The sequence below is a fragment of the Protomyctophum parallelum genome, assembly GCF_964188405.1.
Source record: "Protomyctophum parallelum genome assembly, chromosome: 10".
NCBI lineage: Eukaryota > Metazoa > Chordata > Actinopteri > Myctophiformes > Myctophidae > Protomyctophum > Protomyctophum parallelum.
In genome coordinates, this window is record NC_139704.1 from 6,655,398 (window position 1) to 6,678,242 (window position 22,845).

The 22,845-nt window shown below is 43.4% G+C and overlaps 1 protein-coding gene across 2 annotated transcripts in view; it reads left to right on the forward strand.

Moving 5' to 3' along the window:
• Positions 1–6,896: 6,896 nt before the first annotated feature.
• abcc2 (ATP binding cassette subfamily C member 2) overlaps positions 6,897–22,845 on the forward strand; it is a 57,014-nt gene continuing 41,065 nt past the window's right edge. For both annotated transcript variants that reach the window (XM_083774675.1, XM_083774674.1), the window contains exons 1-16: positions 6,897–7,117; positions 9,479–9,652; positions 10,002–10,148; positions 10,402–10,542; positions 11,241–11,366; positions 11,569–11,624; positions 11,995–12,241; positions 13,095–13,285; positions 13,684–13,861; positions 14,280–14,534; positions 15,710–15,775; positions 17,162–17,299; positions 17,415–17,561; positions 18,497–18,581; positions 19,480–19,546; positions 21,896–22,022. In XM_083774675.1, the coding sequence (XP_083630801.1) occupies positions 7,070–7,117; positions 9,479–9,652; positions 10,002–10,148; positions 10,402–10,542; positions 11,241–11,366; positions 11,569–11,624; positions 11,995–12,241; positions 13,095–13,285; positions 13,684–13,861; positions 14,280–14,534; positions 15,710–15,775; positions 17,162–17,299; positions 17,415–17,561; positions 18,497–18,581; positions 19,480–19,546; positions 21,896–22,022 (2,193 nt within the window). In that variant the 5' untranslated portion in view covers positions 6,897–7,069. The remainder of the gene's footprint in view (positions 7,118–9,478; positions 9,653–10,001; positions 10,149–10,401; positions 10,543–11,240; positions 11,367–11,568; positions 11,625–11,994; positions 12,242–13,094; positions 13,286–13,683; positions 13,862–14,279; positions 14,535–15,709; positions 15,776–17,161; positions 17,300–17,414; positions 17,562–18,496; positions 18,582–19,479; positions 19,547–21,895; positions 22,023–22,845) is intronic.

The window sequence follows — 22,845 nt, forward strand, 5'->3', positions numbered from 1 at the left end:
AAAATATCTGACCCAAGTACCACCATAATAACTGATGTTAAAATCCAGGAGCGTATACCTGCCCCATCCTATTCAGCTATTCAGGAAAATTGATTATTTGAATCGTTTTGTTTCATTCCATTTTGCTGCTGCTCTGACAAAACTCTGTCTAATCGGCACAATGGATAGTATTTGTGATTAATCCATCCTCAATTCTTCACACGGCTAGGTGTGCTGTCATGCTCATTTCAGCATGGCTGGATAGCTCCTCTGTACCACCAGAGGGGGCTCAAGTACCACCAGTGGTACTAGTACCAGTGGTTGGGAACCTCTGCATCTAGACTAAACTGTTTTGTTTTCTCTCTCTACATACACACAAACACACAGTGTTGATTCTTTTTTAGTTATCTGTTTCATATTTTTCCCATTATTTATCCAGCCATTGTGCCATGGACCACCATTTGATGAGATTCAGACTCAGACCCAAAACATTTTTCCCACAATTCCATGCTGTATTGATGTTGGCACCATAGGAAGTTCCATTTGGTTTTATTAGCATTTGAGCCACGAATCACAATTTGATTGCAGGGTCAATTTGGTTTGATTTTGTTATCACTGCATTAGATTGTGTCCACAATTCCATGCTGTATTGATGTTGACACCATGGGGTCCATTTGGTTGGATACGATGTCCACAATTCCATGCTGTATTGTTGGTACTGTACCAAATGAAAAAAGTACCACTTTGAATGTTTTTTTTAATGCATAGTAATGTTGATGTGTGTGTGGATACAATAAAAGGGTCACTGTCAGATCACAGTGCTGCCTGTTATGTCTATTCTATTCCCTATTCCCAGGTTATTTACATAATGGAACATGGTAGAAACTCACTTTTTTATTAAAGTAGACACTCTAATCTAATCTGTTTTCTAAGTCCTAACAGAATGGATGTAATGGATGTATAATTGTTTCCCCAAAATCTGTTGTCATAAATTGATTTCTGCCAAAAATACATCCACAAAACATCTGCCATACATCAAATTAAAGATTATGATGTCTACTTGAATACAAAAACAATGAGTTTGTAGTATGTACTTGTACCATTGTGAAATTCTAAGAAGTCAAACTAATTGTTGTCACAACATATTTTGTTGAAAAACCATGCTGCAGTTCAGTGGCACATGTGGAAGGACAAAGATTGACTTTCTGGTTGCCCCAGGACCTGAAATCGTCAAAACAAATATTTAGAACAACTTCACATCTGAAGGAACACAGGAAGTCTCATACAGGTGAAAAAACCATTTATTTGTACAGTTTGTGAACACAGATTCAGATCTGAACCAACACATGAGGTCTCATACAGGTGAAAAAACATTTCCTTGTACAGTTTGTGAACAGATTCACTAAAACTTAAAATCTGAAGGGACACATGAGGACTCATACAGGTGAAAAACCATTTCCTTGTACAGTTTGTGAACAAAGATTTAGTCAAACTTCACATCTGAAGAAACACATGACTCATAATTATGGTGAAAAAAGGTTCTAGTTTGGTCAAAATACAACTAGTTAATTCTGTAGTTTTAACTGTTCTTTTTGTCCTTTTATTGCTTTCCCCCCCCAAAGTTTAATATGAGATGACCTACAGAACAAATGTATCACTCATTGTAATAACAACATTATTGTCCTAAATACTGCAGCTGATGTCACCATGATCATTACATCAACACAAGTATTCTCTCACTCACAGCGAAGCTCAGACCAGGTGAGCTGTGTATGCAAAATCGCTTGTTTAGATCGCTTGAAAATGATAGTTTGTTCTACACATTCTTTTGTCTTTTATAGTGACAAAAAGACATGCATGTGTTTTGTCCCAACGGGGCTTCTGTAACAAGGCGAGAGTGGTTAACGCCATGTTATTAGTGTCCTTAATGTATGGAAAATCCGACGGCGGAAAAACGCTGCTAATAATCCGAAAAATACAAGGTTGGGGGTTTTCCCGTACAACGTTTCATGAATCAGATATTGGATCATGGTCTGAAAAACATTTTCCATCTTGTCCCAACTATTTTCCACAGGCTCTGCAGCTCTCTTGGCCTACAGCAAGTTCTCAGCACTCCCATCAGCATGCAGACGGCAGGGAGCGTACATCCAGATCTGTGGCACTAGACGGGTTTACAGCTCACTTGTCGGTGCTAGAGGCCCAGTTCCCCAGCCAGCCTGCTGAGCTGTGGAGAAGTAGCAGGATCCACCTGAGTATAGCCATCTCCAAATGGACCATCCGACAGAGCCAGTCAGCCTCATCCTGACTGCAGGTCATGAGGCAGAGAATACTCTGCACTGCCTGGCCCGAGGCCTGGCCTCTGCCTTCTGCCCTTCTCCTCCGCACTCAACGCCTCCGTCTTCCACATTGACCAGTAAAGCCCACCTGGACAGTGACCAGGTCATGCTGGACATTGAAGACGAGCTGCGGGGAGCTTTCAAAGGGGGACAAGCCTGTGGCTGTAATCCACCGATTTGAGGAGCTGCCTCCAAGCTCCACACTCATCTTCTACCGTTGCTGTGACCACGAGATGGCTGTCTATAAACAGGTGTTCTTGGCCTTCACGGTGCTGCTTCCCCAAGAAGTCGGAAGGAGGTTGAGATGGTGCACGATTATAAATGAACGCTTCGTAGGCACTGACCAACAGGCTGGCTTCACTAAGATGGATGTGAACAAGCTCACTGGACTGTGGAGCCGCATTTCACACCGCCCTCCCGTATCCTGCCAGTAGCAGCAGAAGATGAGGTAGAGCAGAAGGGATGGCGGTAAACTAGCCTCTGGAGCCAGACTGTAGTGTAGGCTCACACACACACTGAAAATGAGAGGGAGTAAAGTGATGCCCCACTTTTGTTTTGTTTTAGCAGTTGCACAATTTTTAACTGTAAATCTATTGCTGCTTAGCAAAAATATATATCCAAAAATATATGTTGAATATATTAAACAAAGAAAAGGTCCCGCACACTGTCGGACACTTGCCAAAATGTTGCTCTTTAAAAAGAGCAACCTTTTGGCTTGAGGGACTACCAGACCTGGCAACTTTAAGGATGTCAGGAGGATATATACCACTTAAAATGAGCTTTGTTCCTCTAGTCTCCCTGAAGGAGTTCTGGAGAAAAGAGCAGCTGAAATACCAGAGAGATGATGGCCTTCGTTGTAGTCGAACCACACTAATGGGCATGGAGGCGAAATATCCGAAGGTCGCATCTTCTGAAGAGCAGTGGTGGAAAGTAACTAAGTAGTTTTACTTAAGTACAATTTTGAGGTATTTGTACTTTACTTGAGTATATCCAATTTCCAATACTATTATTTCCACTACATCTCAGAGACAAATATTGTACTTTTACTCCACTACATTTATGTGACAGCTTTAGTTACTTTGTAGATTTGGATTATTACTACAAAACATACACTAATGACTTATGTCATATACATTTTGGCCATTTGCAAATAGCCGATCTACACCGTCACAATGTGTTGCAATGCGACACATTGTGAGCTTGTAGCTCTGCCATTTAAAAAATATTTGTATACAATTTAGAGTTGTGAAATGAGACATTCTGCATAATGAATACTTTTACTTGTGTACTTTTGATACCAATACTTTTGTACCTTTGTCATTTTAATTCCGGTCTTTTACTTGTAACAGAGTACATTTCCGCATTGCAGTATTGATGCTTTTAATTAAGTAGAGAATTTGAGTACTTTTTCAACCCCTGCTGAAGAGCTGATACAACCCCCAAAGGAACCAGTCATTTGAGCGAGTGACCTGCGTGTTTAAGTGTACACCCCCCCCCCCCCCCCTCGGCCGCTGGAGCATGTCTGCAAAACCGTTACATTAAATACAGGTACTACAACACATCATGTTTAAGAATAAGAAATGTTACTCATAGTATAACAATATAATTTGTTATTTTATTTATTTATTTATTTTTAATAAAAGATGCTGCTTTTTATACCTTTGAGCGGTAGTTCATTCACAAGGTCTACGACAATGTTGCACCCCGTTAAGGCTCATACATAGTCTGGATTTACGGTGGTGGGGTGACCACCGAACTACAACATGACGTCACGAGCCACGGTGAAGAGCAAACCACCGCCACCGCTCCACCCCTTCTCTCTGTTTTTACTCACCACCGCTCAACGTTATTTCAGCTCCGGTGGTCAGCTCACCACCGGAGCGGCGGTCACCTTACCACCGAAAATCCAGACTATGAATAGGCCTTTAGTGCGACGTCCCGTTAGTCCGACGTACAGTATGTGGTCAGTTAAGACCCCCCCCCCCCGTGGCTTCCACGTGAGGGTTAGGTTTAGGGGTGCGGTTAGTAATGTCGGATTATTGGGGCGTCGGACTAACGCTACACACCCCATCCAGGTTTCTACTGCATTGGGGCGCTAGTCCTCCAATGCACAGGTGTGTGTGTGTGTGTGTGTGTGTGTGTGTGTGTGTGTGTGTGTGTGTGTGTGCGTGCGTGTGCACAAGATTGATTTGTATAGAGGCAACTTAAGTTATTTGTCATATCTGCCCTGTGCACTTTTTTATAACTAAGCCTAAATATGTTCCAATGTTCAATGCCAAAAATACAATTAGATCGTCAATCATAATTATTTGTGCGGCAATTAATTGTCAACATACATTGAGCCTATTTTCAAGCGGACCGTACCTATGTTCCCCAGGTTCTATGTTCCCCACCCCTTAAAAATGTTTCTTTGTTCTTACAACAATAAACCCTTAACCCTAACCTTAACCCATTTAGATTAGACCTAAGGACCATTCTACAAATGCCATCTAAATCCTAACATGTTTATATGTCAGTGGTTCTTAAACATTTTCATGTCATGGACCCCCAAAAATATATGTAATTGGCCGCGGACCCCCATCTGAAAATATGTTGTTCCAAGGACCCCCCCAGAAGCAAAGATTTGAGTTAAAAACGTTGAAAGAACATATATTGAAAGATTTGCGCCATAGCAGATCTACAAGCTTGTAGATCTGCTATTTTTCAATAGCTAAAGTGTAACACAATGCTTAAAACACCAAAAGGGGTTCCCGTCCAGAATGGGTTAAGGTAATTGGGGAACATAGAACCTGGAGAACATACGGATGACCTGTTTTCGTGTGGCCTCTGACCCAGAAAAATTATGACGTTGCACGAGGTGCGGTGTCACACCGGTTGTCCTTGGGTCAGATTACACACCATGTGAGTCGTTACCGCATGTCATCAAACATGCGGTGTCACGACTGAATGATTAACCATGCTGTGACACTATCTGTAGGGCGAGTGGGATTGCCCCCACAGCACTGGTACAGTGACTGACACAATGTGTGTACTGTGTATACTAGGCTACAATCCTCAGCGTTCATTTAGCTCTGAGAGTATGTAAATGGAACCAAAATAACGATGCCTTTATTAATCAATAATTATTAATTACATTATATTAAGTCATAATGTTGTTCTGCAATGGACCATTTAGTAAAATTGGTAGGCCTACATTTTGAGCTTTAAAGATATTTCACTTTAAATCATTTTATCGGCTTATGTGAATTTGCTTGATATATTTAGATATTAATGATATGATGATATTTAAAAGAAGGCCTACTTAAATTGTCACTTTACTGTCATCTGGGGACGATATTAATGATATGATATTTAAAAGTACTTAAATTGTCACTTTACTGTCATCTGGGGACCCCCCAAAATCATGTGGGCCATGGTTGAGAACCTATAGGCTACCATAGTTGTAAACGGAGATATACAATGTATACACAACGATAAGAGAGGAGCTTTACTATACTTGTGTCATAAAGCTAAACTGTACTCAAATCAATAAATACCAGGCCAATGATGAATGAAGGCTAAAGATGAATAATTACCTACTGTAGAAGTGATCGAATAATTATTTGACAATATGTAATATAAATAGAGAAGGGGACGGGGAAGAGTAGTTTGACAGGGGGGACTGCCCATAATAATTCTGACATTAGTCTGACTATATGTGGCTTTGTGTGCGGTTAGGATTAGACTATGTGGCTTTGTACTTTATTGAAACTGTTTCAATAAAATGAGTCTTTTTCTTTTTAAACCAAACTTGAATGGCACCTTCTCCTCTGTTCCCGTTCAAATGGCTTTCCTCCTTACTGTAAAGGAAGAAAATGAGCATTAAATGAACTCTGAATGTACAATGCATGGGTCCATTTGGTTCCATTTTGCACCCTCTCAGAGCAATAACAGACCCCAAAGTGTCTAGTTGGTGCCATTAGTACACTCTCTGAGTTAAGTTAAATGAACACTCAGGATTTGAACAGTGTCTATATGCTTATCAGACCTGATTGGAAAGTCAGAGAATGTAGGAGCAGCAGCAGCTGCTGCACAGGAAGAAGGGCCCCTCTGGCCGCGGCCCTCCCATCCCCATTTCCTCTTTTGCAGAACAATTCACACAAACAGCACCAGTGTGGAGGGAGGGCTTTGAAGTTGAAGTCGTTTAAACTTAAAAGCCCTACCTCCATAAGGGAAAGAGGAGGACTTTAAACTTAAAAGTCCTCCTCTTTCCCTTTCCCTTACTGTCTCTCTCTCTCTTTCTCTCTCTCTCTCCCCCTCTCTCACAAACACACACAAGGTTTGCTGGCCTATAGTTGGCTGGACTTTAGACAGACTGTGCAGTTCGTAGTCCCAGTGCAGATTCATTCTGCAGAGAGTCGGGGGTAGATTTATTACATCTGTTGGCAGATGTGTGTGTGTGTGTGTGTGTGTGTGTGTGTGTGTGTGTGTGTGTGTGCAAGTCTGCATACTCGTTGTGTTAAGCATTAACACTGCTCTTCAAAGACCTCCGGTTCATTTCTGTTTCTCTCTTGTCTATTATGGCGAGCTTGCGAGGTCTGCCTTCTGTTTAAAAATGCTCCATGGCTCAAAGTCCTTTGGAGTGCTCTGATTTATTGTGGAGTGTGTGTGCGGGGTCAGGAGTGAACACGTGGGCCGCTGTCTAAAGCGGGGGACAGTGAAAGCGACTGTTTGTATGGTCATCCGAGGGACCGTAAAGCCGTTCATCTGGGACCATGCCTGCTGCTGAAGCCCTGGAGGAGTTCTGTGGTTCAGTCTTCTGGGTGAGTGGTGGTGTGATGTGATGGGATGGGATTGGGGCCCTCACTGTGGGAGATCAGCAGAACACACTGTTTACTACAGAAGGTGATCAAGTAGTATCATTACTTTGAGCTGTTGACGGATCACAGGTACAGTCCATACTCGAGTTAGAAAAGTAGGCCCACTTTGTCAAAGATCTGTGACCAATATTAATACTATTGACACCATAGTATTTAAACCACTCTCAAGCTGTTGTCCCTATTTTGGGCATTACATTATACAGTAGTTGAAAAATGTTTTGAACATTTGGGGAATTTAATTTATTTATTCTCATCGAGAATAGCAGATCTACAAGTTCAAAACTTGGTTAACTTGCAGATCTGCTAGTTTACTAAATGGTTAAAGCGAAATGATGTTTAAGAAAATTACAAATTAATAATAATAATAAATATAGCTGCAAGCAGCGATAAGGCGGGACCAAGAAAGAAGAAAGAAAGAGATGTGCGTGCTTCCTGTCGTATCCCATTTCTGACATGACTCAGCATTTCTGACATGACTCAGCATTTCTGACATCACTCAGCATTTCTGACATGGCTGAGCATTTCTGACAGCTCTGTATTCATGAGAGGTTATTCACTACACTGAATACCATGATAATATATACTTTATTGCCAAGCTTTTATGTTTCGAGTCATGTCAGGGTCAAATATGGACCTGCTCTCATGCAGTGTTGCCAACTCCCCAGTAACGGAAGTAGCTATAGTGGCTCTTTGAAAAGTCGCTTGGGGTGGGATTTGCGCGCGCATGCGGCACGTGCCTCCCCTAGCGACATTTTGGCGTCCTTATCGACTTTTAGGCGCCCCTAGCAACGAAAATATGGAGAAACATCATCCAAGTTCATGAATTCGCTGCTGGTTTAAACGAATTGTAATATAACAAAACAATAGCTCAATTTAAACTTTAGAACGTTATTTTGTTTTCCGATCCATACAGGAGTATACTTGGAAGGTTGCTTTATGCATTTGAGTATGTCATTAATTTTACTAGCAGTGTGAGCTGCTGCTCTGTGCACATGACATTTTGCAACTCCACTCTCGAGCCGTTTGCCCGGGCCCTTCATCCGCCTGCTACCGAGAGACACTCCTTGAGGAACCGAGGAGCCGAGGTGAGAAAGACAGACGTGCCGCTCGTGGCCGCGACGTGCACGTTTGTGTGTGTCATTGACTCACTGACTGAGGGCTGAGGAGCATGCAGGCGCCTGCTCCAGCAGCAAATGGAGGCAGGGACAGGGAAAATGAAGACAAATTTGGGTTTTTATCTCTGGCGCCTGTCAAGTGTCAACACGATTTGTCCCCAAATCACCAGAAAAACTAGCTAGATTTGTCGCTAGAAGCCTCACTATAATTCAGGCGCTATAGGGGGGTCTGGAAAGTAGCTAAAAAATAGCGACAAATCCCCTGCTGGCTGCTCTCCCAAAACATTGCTCGATGACGGTTGTTTGATTTTGATTTGAGTTTTTATCCACTTTTTTGTCACTATGCTATTCCCTCCCCGCACACATTTCTGTGTGTTGTAGGCCCTAACTATAATTACTTTTGAAGTTACTTTTGTGTGTGTGTGTGTGTGTGTGGTGTGCTGATTTTGGCGACTAAACTTTTGATGATAAATGTTTGAAGATTAACTTTTTTCACTGAGGAAAACTAAATAAAAATGAAGCTATGATGACTAAAACTAAGACAAAATAATAGCCGATCTACAAGCTCACAGCGCGTAACACGTAAGTCGATGTGTTGTGATCTTCTAGATTGGCTATTTGTGTCGACTAAATTAACTGTAGATTTATTCAACCAAAACCTTCTGATAGTCATTTGTCATTTGTTGTCCAAATCAATGCTAAATGTGTGCGTGACTCGGGGCAGGAGTTTCATGGAGGCCACTATGGCCTGCGGTGCTGTGCCCCTCAGTATGGCTGTAGTTTACCACTATGGCCTGCGGTGCTGCGCCCCTCAGTATGGCTGTAGTTTACCACTATGGCCTGCGGTGCTGCGCCCCTCAGTATGGCTGTAGTTTACCACTATGGCCTGCGGTGCTGCGCCCCTCAGTATGGCTGTAGTTTACCTCCAAAGAATCCTATGCCCTGAGGCCGCAGTGGCCTTGATGTCCCACCCACACTCTGTTGTTTTCAACTCTGTACTCTGTACTGAGAATCGTATGTAGAGGGTATGTGCATGCATAATGTGAGTGGCAAATCGAGTAGCGACGTTGTTTAATCAGACCAGTGTGTTGTCCAGTGGAAACCTGGTATGAATCTGATCTCAGGTCAGAATGGGTTAAAAAATGTACGCGCTTCCTCTCTCCGGGTCCGTGTGCCGACGTGATGGCAGAACTCCTCATACGTGGACCGAGCAGAGCCAGACCTCCCTGTGTGTTTGGAGCAGACTGTGTTGGTGTGGGTCCCTCTGGGCTTCCTGTGGCTCGTCTGTGGCCCCTGGCACCTCGCTGCTCTGTTCAGGAGCAGAGGACCAAAACATCTGTCCCGGCTCTATGGCTGCAAACAGGTAAGACAATCTGTCCAGGCTCTATGTCTGCAAACAGTCCAGGCTCACTCTATATCTGCATGATCGTTATTAGAAGTGGGAAGGCAGATAGCTGAGGAAAGACTATACGTCGTCAACATTATCGGCAAACATCATAATGTGTGACTTTATCCAGTTATTGTCGACCTGACACGGTATATAACTTTGTAAACTAAAAGCTATTGCGTGATTAATTTTGTTGCACAATGACAGGTCCATCATCAAAATAAAAATAAAACGCTGGCTAGTAATGTATGACACATTTTTGGAAAACAATCGTTTTGCTTGCCTTTGTCACACTCTCATACTTCTCCTCGCTCACCCCCTTCAGCTTATCGCAGGTCTGCTGTTCCTGACGGCCATTGCAGGCCTGGCCTTAACATTAGGACAGGATTATGGCCCTGGGACTGATGCGAGTGCAACTGGGAGGCATGCGGCGGTGTTCTATACCAACCCTGTCCTGTTTGCTGTTTCATGGGTAAGTAGAGCAGATCTTTAATCGGACTATTAGCCTGGGCCTATGTTAGTTAAACATGTCCATGTCAAGGGGCCTCAAAGATATGTCCTCAGTCCTCAGATAGGGCCCTTCTGGTCATTCCAAACTCTAGACCAGTGGTTCTCAAACGTTTTTTGATGCAGGGCACCCTGTAAAGAACTTTTTCATTCACAAAGTAAGGCTAAAATAAGTGCCGTACAAAACGGTTAAACCAAGTATCATTGTTCTTTTCTAGCTCCTGCTCATGCTGTGCCAAGAAGGACTACGCCGTCGAGACGGAGCCGTCGATTCAGCCACTCTCTTTAATTTCTGGCTGCTGCTGGTGGTGTGTGACGTCTTCCCATTCCAGACCCTTCTGAGAGAGGCAGTGAGACAGGTATGGACATTGAGACAACCTTCTGAGAGAGGCAGTGAGACAGGTATGGACATTGAGACAACCTTCTGAGAGAGGCAGTGAGACAGGTATGGACATTGAGACAACCTTCTGAGAGAGGCAGTGAGACAGGTATGGACATTGAGACAACCTTCTGAGAGAGGCAGTGAGACAGGTATACGGACATTGAGACAACCTTCTGAGAGAGGCAGTGAGACAGGTATGGACATTGAGACAACCTTCTGAGAGAGGCAGTGAGACAGGTATGGACATTGAGACAACCTTCTGAGAGAGGCAGTGAGACAGGTATACGGACATTGAGACAACCTTCTGAGAGAGGCAGTCAGACAGGTATGGACATTGAGACAACCACATTGAGGAATGTACAGTATCTTGCAATCTGCAGTAGAGCAGCCCACAAAAGAATTAACGTAGGCCTATTACCGGTTACTATATACTTTGGTTCCGACATACCATTGGTCCGATCGACTACCTACCCCAAACCCTCACCCTAACCATAACCGCGAGCACGGGGCAGCACACCTAAACCTAACCCCCAACCAATGCTCCTTCGAACCAATGATATGTCAGACCAAAGGATGCTCCCCCCTATTACCACTATTTTAGCAAGGTGAGGAGGTGATGATATTAATTAGAATGCAACCATTTCCTCCTCTTATCGCCCCTTCTTTTATCGGCAGGGAGGATCGGTCCAAGATGTCCCGCGGTTCTGCCTTTTCTACATTGGTTTTGGGCTGGAGCTCGTAGGTCTTGTCCTCTCTTCATTCGCTGACATTCCTCTGGAAGCAGAGGAACACATCAAGAAGGTAACCGATCTGTCTACTCAACACACTAATGTGTAGGCCAGGGCGAAAGCAGCTGTTCAAACACCAATTTTCAACATTTATATAACATATGTATTGTTTACGAGAATGCCAACATAGTTACTGTTCTTTCACACGAATACTGTATATATAGCCAGGATTTTAACAGTATCTGATGCCCTCTAAGCTTTTCTTTGTACCATAGAATCCAGAGGCCGGGGCACCATTTCTGAGCCGAATTACTTTCCAATGGCTCAACAGGTATAGCCGGCATTACTACTTTGTTATCATAAATGTGTTGCCATGTACAGCGATCAAGTGTTGTCTTTGTTTTTCTCCTTTTTTTTCCCCCTTTTCTGTAAAAGGGCATGTGCAATAAGCTATGGCTTCAGCCTATGCCTTTTCCGTCAGAAATGTGTTTTATTACGGTTTATTATTTTGTATATGCAATTGGAAATACTATGTTGTTACATATAGGACCTATAACTAAACTAAACAGGGATTTCAAGATTCGGATTACAAGATCGCTTAAGAATGTTTTTTGTGTCGATCCTGTCCTGTCCCCCTCACCGTGTTGCCTGTGTCTTCCCGTCCTGTCCCCCTCACCACCGTGTGCCCCTGCCTTTCCCAGCATGGTGATGAAGGGCTTCAAGATGCCGCTGGTGCAGGACGACATGTATGACCTGACGGAGGCGGACTCCACAGACTACCTCAGCCAGCGCTTCCAGAGCGTCATGCTGGTGGAGCTGGCGGCCGCCAAGGTCCAGCTCCGCAAGAGAGAGGCCAAGAGGCAGGAGCAGCTCCGAGAGAAGGACCTCCTGCAGAACGGCCTCTCCAATGGACTCGGGAAGGGAGTCAGTCAGGATGTGCTGATGATGGTGAGCGTGCTTATCCCATTCTGACCTGAGATCAGATTCATACGAGGTTTCCACTGGACACACACTGGTCTGATTAACCCATTCTGACCTGAGATCAGATTGTAGAAATGTCAGTCGTTCTTCGATTCTTTCAAAAATAGCAGACCTACAAGCTCGTATCGCGCCACTCGGTGGCGCGCTATGAGCTTGTAGATCTGCTATTTTTCAATAGCTAAAGCATAACATGATGCTGACACCAAAATGGGTGCATGTTCAGAATGGGTTATTTATAAGCATGAGGTTGTATACTTATTCAAAGATTTGCACACATTTTCCACAATGTTTCAGAAATAGCAGATCTACAAGCACATAGCGTGGCACGAAGTTAGTGGCACACCGTGAGCTTGTAGATCTGCTATTTTTGAATAGTATAAAAATCTTTATGTGCATAGCTGCGTAATATGCGATATTTGGGGCTTGATTAGAGCTTAATTTGACTTAGTTATTAAATTAAACGATGATAGCTTAGCATCCCGGACATCTGACTATGTAACACAGTGAAGAAAACTAGCAGATGTTGTGATCTGTTGAACCGGAAATGACATCGCCATATTCGCTCTATTTGGCATAATGGTGAAGTTACCGCCACCATCAGGACTGGGTATAATACTATAGGATTGCCGTGTTAAAATGAGGTATAGTGTGTATGTCACAGATCTTTCTATTGGCATTAAAATGATGAATTAAACATATGAATAGTGCAGGTAGAAGGCACAATTAATCCACTGTTAATTAGGGTGGCCATAAGAGGGTTAACTCAATTTGCGCCGTGCACTCACAATGCTTGAAGGCCTTTTTTCTTTCTTTCTCTCAGGAGGAAAAGGGAAAGACGGAAAACAAGAAGAAGAACAAAGAGACGAAGAAAGAAGAGAAAGAAGAGAAAGATTTCCCTCAGTCATGGCTCGTCACGACCCTTTACAAGAGCTTCAAATTCATTATGCTGAAATCAGCCTTCTACAAACTTCTACAAGACATGCTGACCTTTGTTAGTCCTCAGCTCCTCAAGTAAACGACACACGCACACGCACGCACGCACACACACACACACACACACACACACACACACACACACACACACACACACACACACACACACACACACACACACACACACACACACACACTGGAAGCCCCTCTTACTGTCAAATGTGTATTCATCAGCCCCATTGGCTCAGAGCTTACAAGGCCATGGAGGTAATCAAGTGTTGTATGACTGCAGGTGAGGTGCAGTTAGCCTCATAAATCCCATCAATGACCAACCTAAACATCCTGTCATCCTGTCATCCTGTCATCGTATCACTCACAACTGGCCTTTTTCCTGAAGATTATCGGGAGGCCACCGCAGATTTTATGGTCTTTGTGGCATTTCTCTGAGCTGACGACATGTTTCCGCTTCATTCCAGGATGATGATTACGTTCACTCAGGACAAGTCTGCGCACGCGTGGGAGGGCTACCTGTACGCAGTGCTGCTGCTCCTGGCGGCCATCTTCCAGTCTATGCTGCTGCATCAGTACTTCCAGCTGTGCTACGTCCTGGGAATGAAGGTCCGCACGGCCATCTTGGCCGCCGTGTACAAGAAGGTAAGGGTCAGTCAGTGGTGGACTGGCCTTTTGACACAGCGGGCATACATTGGTCATTAGGGGAATTATCAGAAGTGGTGGTATTAGGGCTTGTTTGTTTGTGTGTGCCTCGACTAAGCGCGGCGGTAGGAGTGTCTTCTATCTGCAGGCTGGTTGTAGTGCAGGTCGTTCTATAGCTATCTGCAGGCTGGTTGTAGTGCAGGTCGTTTAAAAAAAACGGTCAACCGGTGAATAAATTACTGTTTCTCTCTTTTCCCTCTCCTCTCCTCTCCTCTCCTCTCCTCTCCTCTCCTCTCCTCTCCTCTCCTCTCCTCTCCTCTCCTCTCCTCTCCTCTCCTCTCCTCTCCTCTCCTCTCCTCTCCTCTCCTCTCCTCTCCTCTCCTCTCCTCTCCTCTCCTCTCCTCTCCTCTCCTCTCAGGCCCTGGTGGTGTCGAACGACGTCCGCAAAGAGTCCACGGTGGGCGAGACGGTGAACCTGATGTCGGCCGACGCCCAGCGCTTCAACGACGTCTACAACTTCATCCACCTGATATGGTCGTGCCCTCTGCAGATAATGCTCTCTATCGCCTTCCTGTGGCTGGAGCTGGGCCCTTCGGTCCTGGCCGGCCTGGCCGTCATGGTCCTCATGGTGCCCATCAATGGCGTGCTGGCCGCCAAGTCCAGAGGCATCCAGGTGTGTACGCTTACATGAGAAACCTCTTATCTCCATATTCAAATGTTTTTGTGTGTTTTGTTTTGTTTCATAACACCCCATTTACATCACACAAACCGAAAGCATAAAATGTCACAGATCTGCAAGCATTTTGTTTTGAGCTTGCCGATCTGCTATACTTTTGCTGTTTTTGAGTTTTAATCATGAGAAGTAGACTGTTTTGGACAGAGGTGACATTCATTCTCCATCAGTGTACACTGTAGTCAGTGATTTCTCTAGGGTAATGTCGTGTTTACCACTTAGCACTTAAAGGTATATTCAGTGATTTCACTTAATTCAAATATCACTTATTTTTTTGTTCTGTTATGATAATCCTCCCTACTATAGAGTGTGCTGGCCATATAAGGAGTTCCTCCCTGTCCCCAGTTAACCCCTGGGGGTCAAAAAACCGTAGGTTTAGTTTTTGACTCTCTGTCCTGATTGGACGAAAGGCTGGGTCCCACAGCCAAAAACGAAACCTAAGGTTTTTTGAGTGAAATCACTGAATATACCTTTAAGCCCTATTTTAAAGAATGTAAAGAGCAGAATTTTAAAGTCGATTCTAAATGAGATTGGTAACCAGTGGAGGGTGGCCAGGATAGGAGTGATATGGTCAAACTTTCTTGCCCCTGTTAAGAGGCGGGCTGCTGCATTCTGGACCAATTGTAGCCGGGGAATGGATTTTTTTTGAAAGACATGAGTAAAGGGAGTTGCAGTAGTGGATGACTTTAGTTAAGTCGGGGTGTGAGAGGAAGGGTTTGATTTTGGAAAATTTGCGAAGGTGGTAGAATGAGGACCTGGACAACCCTGGACAACTGGCCCTCCAGGGAGAGGTTGGATTCAAGAGTGACACCTAGGTTTCTAGCTGTGGGTGTAACGTTGTGGCGTATAGGGAACCAAGGTTGCTTTCTAGGCGCGCTCTATCAGAAGGTGGGCCAAATATAAGGACTTTGTGTGTTTGTTTGCAATGTTCTGCTTGAGCTAGGGTGCAAGGCAAGAGCGACATGATGTGCCTTATTGTGCCTTCTTTTCTTTATTCAGCTATACAGTACGTGTCTACTCCCGAGATGCACCGTCGGACTCGAGGCGAGGAACCTCCCTTTATTCCAATAAATTCCATTTTATAAAGCATTTTGTTTACCTCGTTCCCTTTTCAGGTGGAGAACATGAAATATAAGGACAAGAGGCTGAAAATAATGAATGAGATACTGAATGGCATTAAGGTCAGTGCCCTTTTCACATCTATTCAATACAACGAGCAAAACAAATATTCTTGGTATTTGGGTGAATTCTATGAGAAATGTGACTTTCTGATTTAACTGGCGGCAAGACTAACTGTTCAGGAGAGGAGAAAAAAGTTTTTCTTTTATATATGTTGTGTGTGTTTCATGGTGTTTCCAAGACAAATAAAGACAACCTGGAACCCTGAAACTGACTGACACTGATATAGATCAATATATTGCTGTCAGTTGGAAACCTTGTAAGACCAAAACCATTCCTTTACAAAATATATAATAAAATCAAATATTTAAAATAGCCTATCTACAAGCTCACAATGCATCATATTCATATCTCGAGCTTGTACTGTACATGTGCTATTTTTAACTGTGGACCACCACCGCCGCAAATATAGAAGCAGCTGGTATAACTATGACTATGTCATCATTTCTTGTTTTTTTCTTAACCCATTCTGACCTGAGATCAGATTCATATGAGGTTTCCGCCGGACACACACTGGTCTGGTGAACCCATTCTGACCTGAGATCAGATTCTAAAAAATGTCAGTCGCTCTTCGATTTTTCAAAAATAGCAGACCTACAAGCTCGTATCGCGCCACTCGGTGTATGAATGTGTGTGTGAATGTAATGCACAATCTATGTAATAGATTGGATAAAGGCGCTATATATTTGCACCATTTACCATCACTGATGATTATTTATCCAAAATCTCATTGTGTAAATACTGTATTTTGGGAAAGCACCAATAGTGATCCCCACAATGTTGATATCAAAGAAATATTGTGATATTAGATTTTATGCATATACCAACTATATTCTGATCAACTAATAATCTTCCTGGGAGATATTTCACATTCACATTTTCATAGAGATCTATGTGATTTGATTACATCATCTCTGTTACTTTTCAAGCAGCAGATCCACAAGCTCAAAATGTGCTGCTTTGCCCCACGTTTCAAGCTTGTGGATCTGCTTGTGGATCTGTGTTTGTGTGGCATAGTGTGATCAAGTATAGGGCGTTAATTCAAGACGAAACACAAAAAGTTAAAATTGGGACATAAGAGGTTTCTGCCTGACATCAACAGTATTATATAGTATACTATGGCTACCGTACTGCTTCGGTCTGCGTGGGTAAGCACTATAAGCAGGATGGGTGGAGGACTGGAGGAGGATGGTAATGGGTTTCTTGAAGTCTTTCCCAAAACAAACAACACACTAACACACAACTAGACATTTCATTATCTGCGCCCACCACCTGGGGATTGATTATTGGCTTTTAGCTGCAGAAAGTGTGGTCCTTTGTTCCTCGTGTTGTTAAAGGCCCTTAGCTTCCCTTTCCGCATCCTCACACTGCCGGCTCCGCCCCCACAGATTCTGAAGCTGTACGCATGGGAGCCGTCCTTCCAGGCACAGGTGGAGGGAATCAGAGAGGAGGAGTTGAAGGTCATGAAGAAGTTTGCCTACCTCAATTCTATCTCTATTTTCATTTTCTCCTGCGCTCCAGCTCTGGTGAGTGCAGAGACCATATTAATGAGATGAGATGAAATTAAATGAGATGAGATCTATTATGACCTATAGTCGAGGAACCGTATATCTCAGTGTACTAACCGGTTTCTTCGTGCAGGTGTCTCTGGCCAGCTTTGCGGTGTTTGTGGGAGTGAGCCCAGACAACATACTGAACGCTGAGAAAGCGTTCACTTCCATCGCTCTTTTCAACGTCCTTCGATTTCCCCTTGGCATGCTGCCCATGCTCATCGCTGCAATGGTTCAGGTATGGATTGGAGACACAATAGAGGGTATGCGCATGACATCATCACCATCATACCTGTATGGCCCTGTATCGCAAATGGTCAAATAACAATTTTATTAAGGAATATAATATGCCTTTTTGATTCTTTCTGTATATCATCATCATCATCATACTATAATTCTAACAATGTCTGTCTGTCTGTGTGTCAGAAACACTGCCATAGCTCCTTACTGCCTGCACCAATCACTCCCACCTTTCACACAGTCATTGACCATATGAATATGGAGGGCGTAACGAAGCCCTTTTTTCGATTTGACACATTAATGATTATTAATTAATTTATTAGTCAATTACAAACGCACCGGGCGCAGTACCCCCCACGGCCACAAGGTGGCAAATATCTCACAACGGGTAAGGTCTAGTTTTATCAATTAACCAGTTAATCAATCGATAAGCTTATCAAAACTTATCAATTAACTAGTGATGCACCGAATATTCGGACGCAGAAAATATTCGGCCGAAAATTGCTGAACAATTTCAGCCTATTCGGTTTTGGCCCGAATAGGCCCAAAATATATCACCGAATAGTGTATGCAATTAAATGCAAAAAGTGCTGAATGAATGTTTTATAGACCCATAATGGTGATTATTATTTAAGTTAAGTTTTGCCATAATCACGTCTTTTGCCATAATCATGTAGCTTGGTGTGGCCATGACAGAAATGGTAGGAAAAAAGATATATAATATTAATCATATTCGGCTATTCGGTTTTCGGCCAACTGTTTCCTATATTCGGTATTCGGTTTCGGCCAAGAATCTCCCTTTCGGTGCATCCCTACACTATTAATGCAATAATCGATAATTCCCATCCCTAGATCCAAGTCATTATTAGACCCATCTTGTTTGTTTGAAAATCATAATACATTTTCCATAACCAAGTTCCTTGTGTCTTTTAGACTGGAGTGTCCAAAAAGCGACTGGAGAAGTTTTTGGGTGGTGATGACCTCCCCGACGACATTGTACACCATGACTCCAGCTTCAGTAAGCTTCTATACTCATGAGAGATGCCCGCATTGATGTGATAAAAGCGCATTCTACTAATCTCTGTATAACACCTATGACTCAACTCATTAGCCAATCACAGTTTAGGTGTGCAGTCATGAACTCCACAGCCCTCACTCAGTTTCCAGACCTCATCCAAGGCTCGATGCAATGCAGAACATGCACTTCCCACTGAGTCTACAGCACCAGCCATGCGTACTTGACCAATAAACCATGGCATATGGATTAACCGAGAAATAAATTGATGTAACTTAAATGTACTCTGGTGTCACAGAACCCCTCTTTAATCGGTGAACCTTGGGTGGTCAGCTCACAGCCTATACTAACAACCAGATAGAATATTTAATGCACATAGCTAGGATTTTGGATAAATGAGCGACCTTGGAGATGGTTCTGCAGCTTTCAAAGTAGACTTTTGGAATGGCTGGCCTCCCCGTTTAAACATCACACAGCTGTATACGGGCTATTTGCAGTTTTCTTTCACATCAATGTGTGTGTGTGTGTGTGTGTGTGTGTGTGTGTGTTATTAACTAAATTAATATCATTGCACTGATTGACTCAATCTCGCAGCATCCCAACGATGACCATTGTGTGGAAAGTTCTGAGAAGGTCGGGATAAATAAAGACTGGATAGATAGACAGACATGAAGCGAAGAATGAAAAGAGTTTTTTGATTCAACATGTTTTGCTGTCATATTTTGGAAGAATCGATCCCAACTGTGTGTGTGTGTGTGTGTGTGTGTGTGTGTGTGTGTGTGTGTGTGTGTGTGTGTGTGTGTGTGTGTGTGTGTGTGTGTGTGTGTGTGTGTGTGTGTGTGTGTGTGTGTGTGTGTGTGTGTGTGTGTGTGTGTGTGTGTGTGTGTACGTGCTCTCTCAGACACAGCTGTGAGTGTCTGTGACGGTTCCTTTGCTTGGGAGAGGCAAGCCAAGGCTATGCTTAAGAAGTAAGTGTCCTGCTCTGACCAAAGAAAGAATTCTCCTTCTACATCCATTAGCTAGTTTCTACATCCATTAGCTAATGCCCCGGGCTGAATGAAGGTCTTCTAAACTTTAGACCTTCATTCAGCCCAGGACACTGAAGGACAGATGAAACCATAGTGGATGGAAAATGAAAATGGAGAAATTTCAAAACCATTAGCATTTCTATATGGAGGGTCGTTAGACTGGTGGGGATGGGCAACAATGATGCAAATTGTAAAAAATACCATTCCTTAATACGAACATGCAAGCACTTCACCATGCTAGTCGGCCTCCAATATTTCAATTCAAAGGGCTTCATTGAAAGGGCTCTTTCACGACATCCATAAATCTTCCCTTTGGTCTTCCTCTAGGCCTCCTGCCTGGCAGTTCCAACCTCAACGTCCTTCTACCGATATACTTACTACCCCTCCTCTGTATGTGTCCAAACCATCTCAGTCTGGCCTCTCTGGCTTTATCTCCAAAATGTCTGACAGGATCATGATGTACTCATTCATGATCCTATCCTATCCTTGTTACTCCCAGAGAGAACCTCGACATTTTAGTCTCTGCTACCTCCAGCTCTGCTTCCTGTCTTTCTGACTATCTCTAAAACATAAACAGGGGCGCTGGAAGGTATTTATACCAGGGGGAGCTGAAGGGTGGGAGGGATATCGCGGCCTCGCGTCGCGCGAAAAATTTCGGGTCTTATTCGGGTATACTTGGCCTAATAATTACTTATTTAGGACCTAGTTAACCGAGTTAATCATAATAACAGTATGTGACTATTATTGTGTTGTTGTTTGGGTTAGATTTCTTTAAACCTGGTGCAGGTGAAAGTAAAACTACAATAGGTTTTTGCTGTCTCTGTCAACTCACTCGCTGTGCATTCTGCATTCAGCACGCTCTGATAGACATGTCAAAAAAATCTCCTCTCCACCAGCAGGGGGTGCTGGAGCACCCTCCGCACCCCCCTTCCAGCGCTGATGAACATAAATGTGTAAACTACAGATGTCATTTTATTGAAACAAGAGAATAATAGCATAAGAGCTAAGAGCATAATTAACAGTATGTTTAAATTGGAAATACGTGCGAGCAAACACACACGCACGCACGCTTCGTCCTTTAGATTCCTCACGGTGTAGACCTTTTTTTGTCCTGATTATACAAAAAGGACAAAGTTAAAATAAGTACCGACTAGTGACCGACTAGTCCAGGGGTCTGCAACAGGCGGCTCTAGAGCCGCATGCGGCTCTAGACTCGTCTAGAGCACACCCCTAGTGGCTCCCTGCAGCATTAAAAGTAGCAATAAATTATTTTTCATTTATGGTTTCTGTAGGAGGCCAAACGTGACAAACATTCTTAATTTTTATTCTACACATTTTTACAAAATTGGAAAACGTAACTAAACTAAAGTTTGCGTAATAGCATGCGACACACTCAGTGTCGTGCCAGCCAGGTGTCTATTATAAACAAACCGGTGGGTGTGTGAGGCTGCTGCCTGCTACGCTACTACGGCTTCTACAGGGAGAAAAAGAAAGATAGCCGACGAAAAACTGAGGATTTAACAGTTCATGGACAGAGGCTTTGGCCTTCACAGCCAATGCAGATTGACTGCCTGTATGTTTAATCTGCAGTGAGAAGCTATCAAACAACAAAAAAAGTAACGTTGAAAGACATTTCCAGTGAAAGCATGCTAAATTCTGCTAGTTTCGTTGCAACCCGGGAGATAATAAAGCTTGGCAAGCTGCATTATAATGCGTACATTTTCTTTGCGGCTCCAGATAGATTTTGAATTTATTTTTGGTCGGAAATGGCTCTTTCAACATCTTGGGTTGCCGACCCCTGGACTAGTCACTACCCAGGGCAAGGAAGGACACAACACAGGGCAGCTTTCTTAAGTATAGACCGTTTTATTCCTCCATGTGTAGGGAATAACACAACATATGACACTTTACACAGGAAAGCAGATAGCTCCCCACTGTCCGGACAGAAGCTCTCTTTGAGTGTTTGTGGAGATGACTGATCTAACCTGTTGTGACCTTGATCAAGTCCATGCACAACAGGTGCGCAGCCACACCCAGCTCTGAGTCCAGTTCTAGTTTGACTCAGGCCAGGTGTGACTGCTTAAATCAGTCATCCTCCATCTCACAGGGACATATTAATAATCTTGACTTAGATATGTCGTCATGTCACTACATTTCACATATGTTTGTTTATAAAACTGTGTGTGTGTGTGTGTGTGTGTGTGTGTGTGTGTGTGTGTGTGTGTGTGTGTGTGTGTGTGTGTGTGTGTGTGTGTGTGTGTGTGTGCGTGTGTGCGTGTGCGTGGTCAGTGTGTCTTTGGACATAATGCCAGGTCGGCTGGTAGCTGTAGTGGGACCGGTGGGGTCCGGGAAGTCTTCCCTGATGTCGGCCCTGATGGGGGAGATGCACAGTGTCAAAGGCTTTGTCAACATCCAGGTGAACTTTTGTAAACACGTTCTGACCTGAGATCAGATTCTAAAAATGTCTATTACATCCTGACAGTTTCATTATTAACCCATTCTGACCTGAGATCAGATTCTAAAAGTGTCTTCGATTTAAAAAAAATAGCTCGTATCACGCCACTCGGTGGCGCGATATGAGCTTGTAGATCTGCTATTTTTCAATAGCTAAAGCATAACATGATGCCAACACCAAAATGGGTGCCCGGTCAGAATGGGTTAAACACGTTCTATGAATGCAATACATACACATGCATAATAATGTATTATAATGAATGATTATAACGACATATAATTCATTATAGTTATAAACACTCATAATCGTAATGATTTATTGAAGCACATTTTAAAGCATTTTATAATTACTTGTAGGGAGATTATAAATGCAAGTGCACTTGACCTTGTAATTATAGAATGCCGTTATATTGTGTTATGATAATAGTAGAAAACGAAAATGAGCAGTCTGTATAATGCAGTTAGCTGTGTGCACAGCTCACGGAGATTCACAGGAAGAAAGTTATAGCCAGCACTCCCCATCCTCTCAAGGAAGGCTTGACGCTGCCTGAAACACGTCCGTGTGTATGCTGTCCGTGTGTCTATGAATTTAACACATTCTGACCGGGCACCCATTTTGGTGTCAGCATCATGTTATGCTTTAGCTATTGAAAAATAGCAGATCTACAAGCTCATATCGCGCCACCGAGTGGCGCGATACGAGCTTGTAGGTCTGCTATTTTTGAAAAATCGAAGAGCGACTGACATTTCTAGAATCTGATCTCAGGTCAGAATGGGTTAATCAG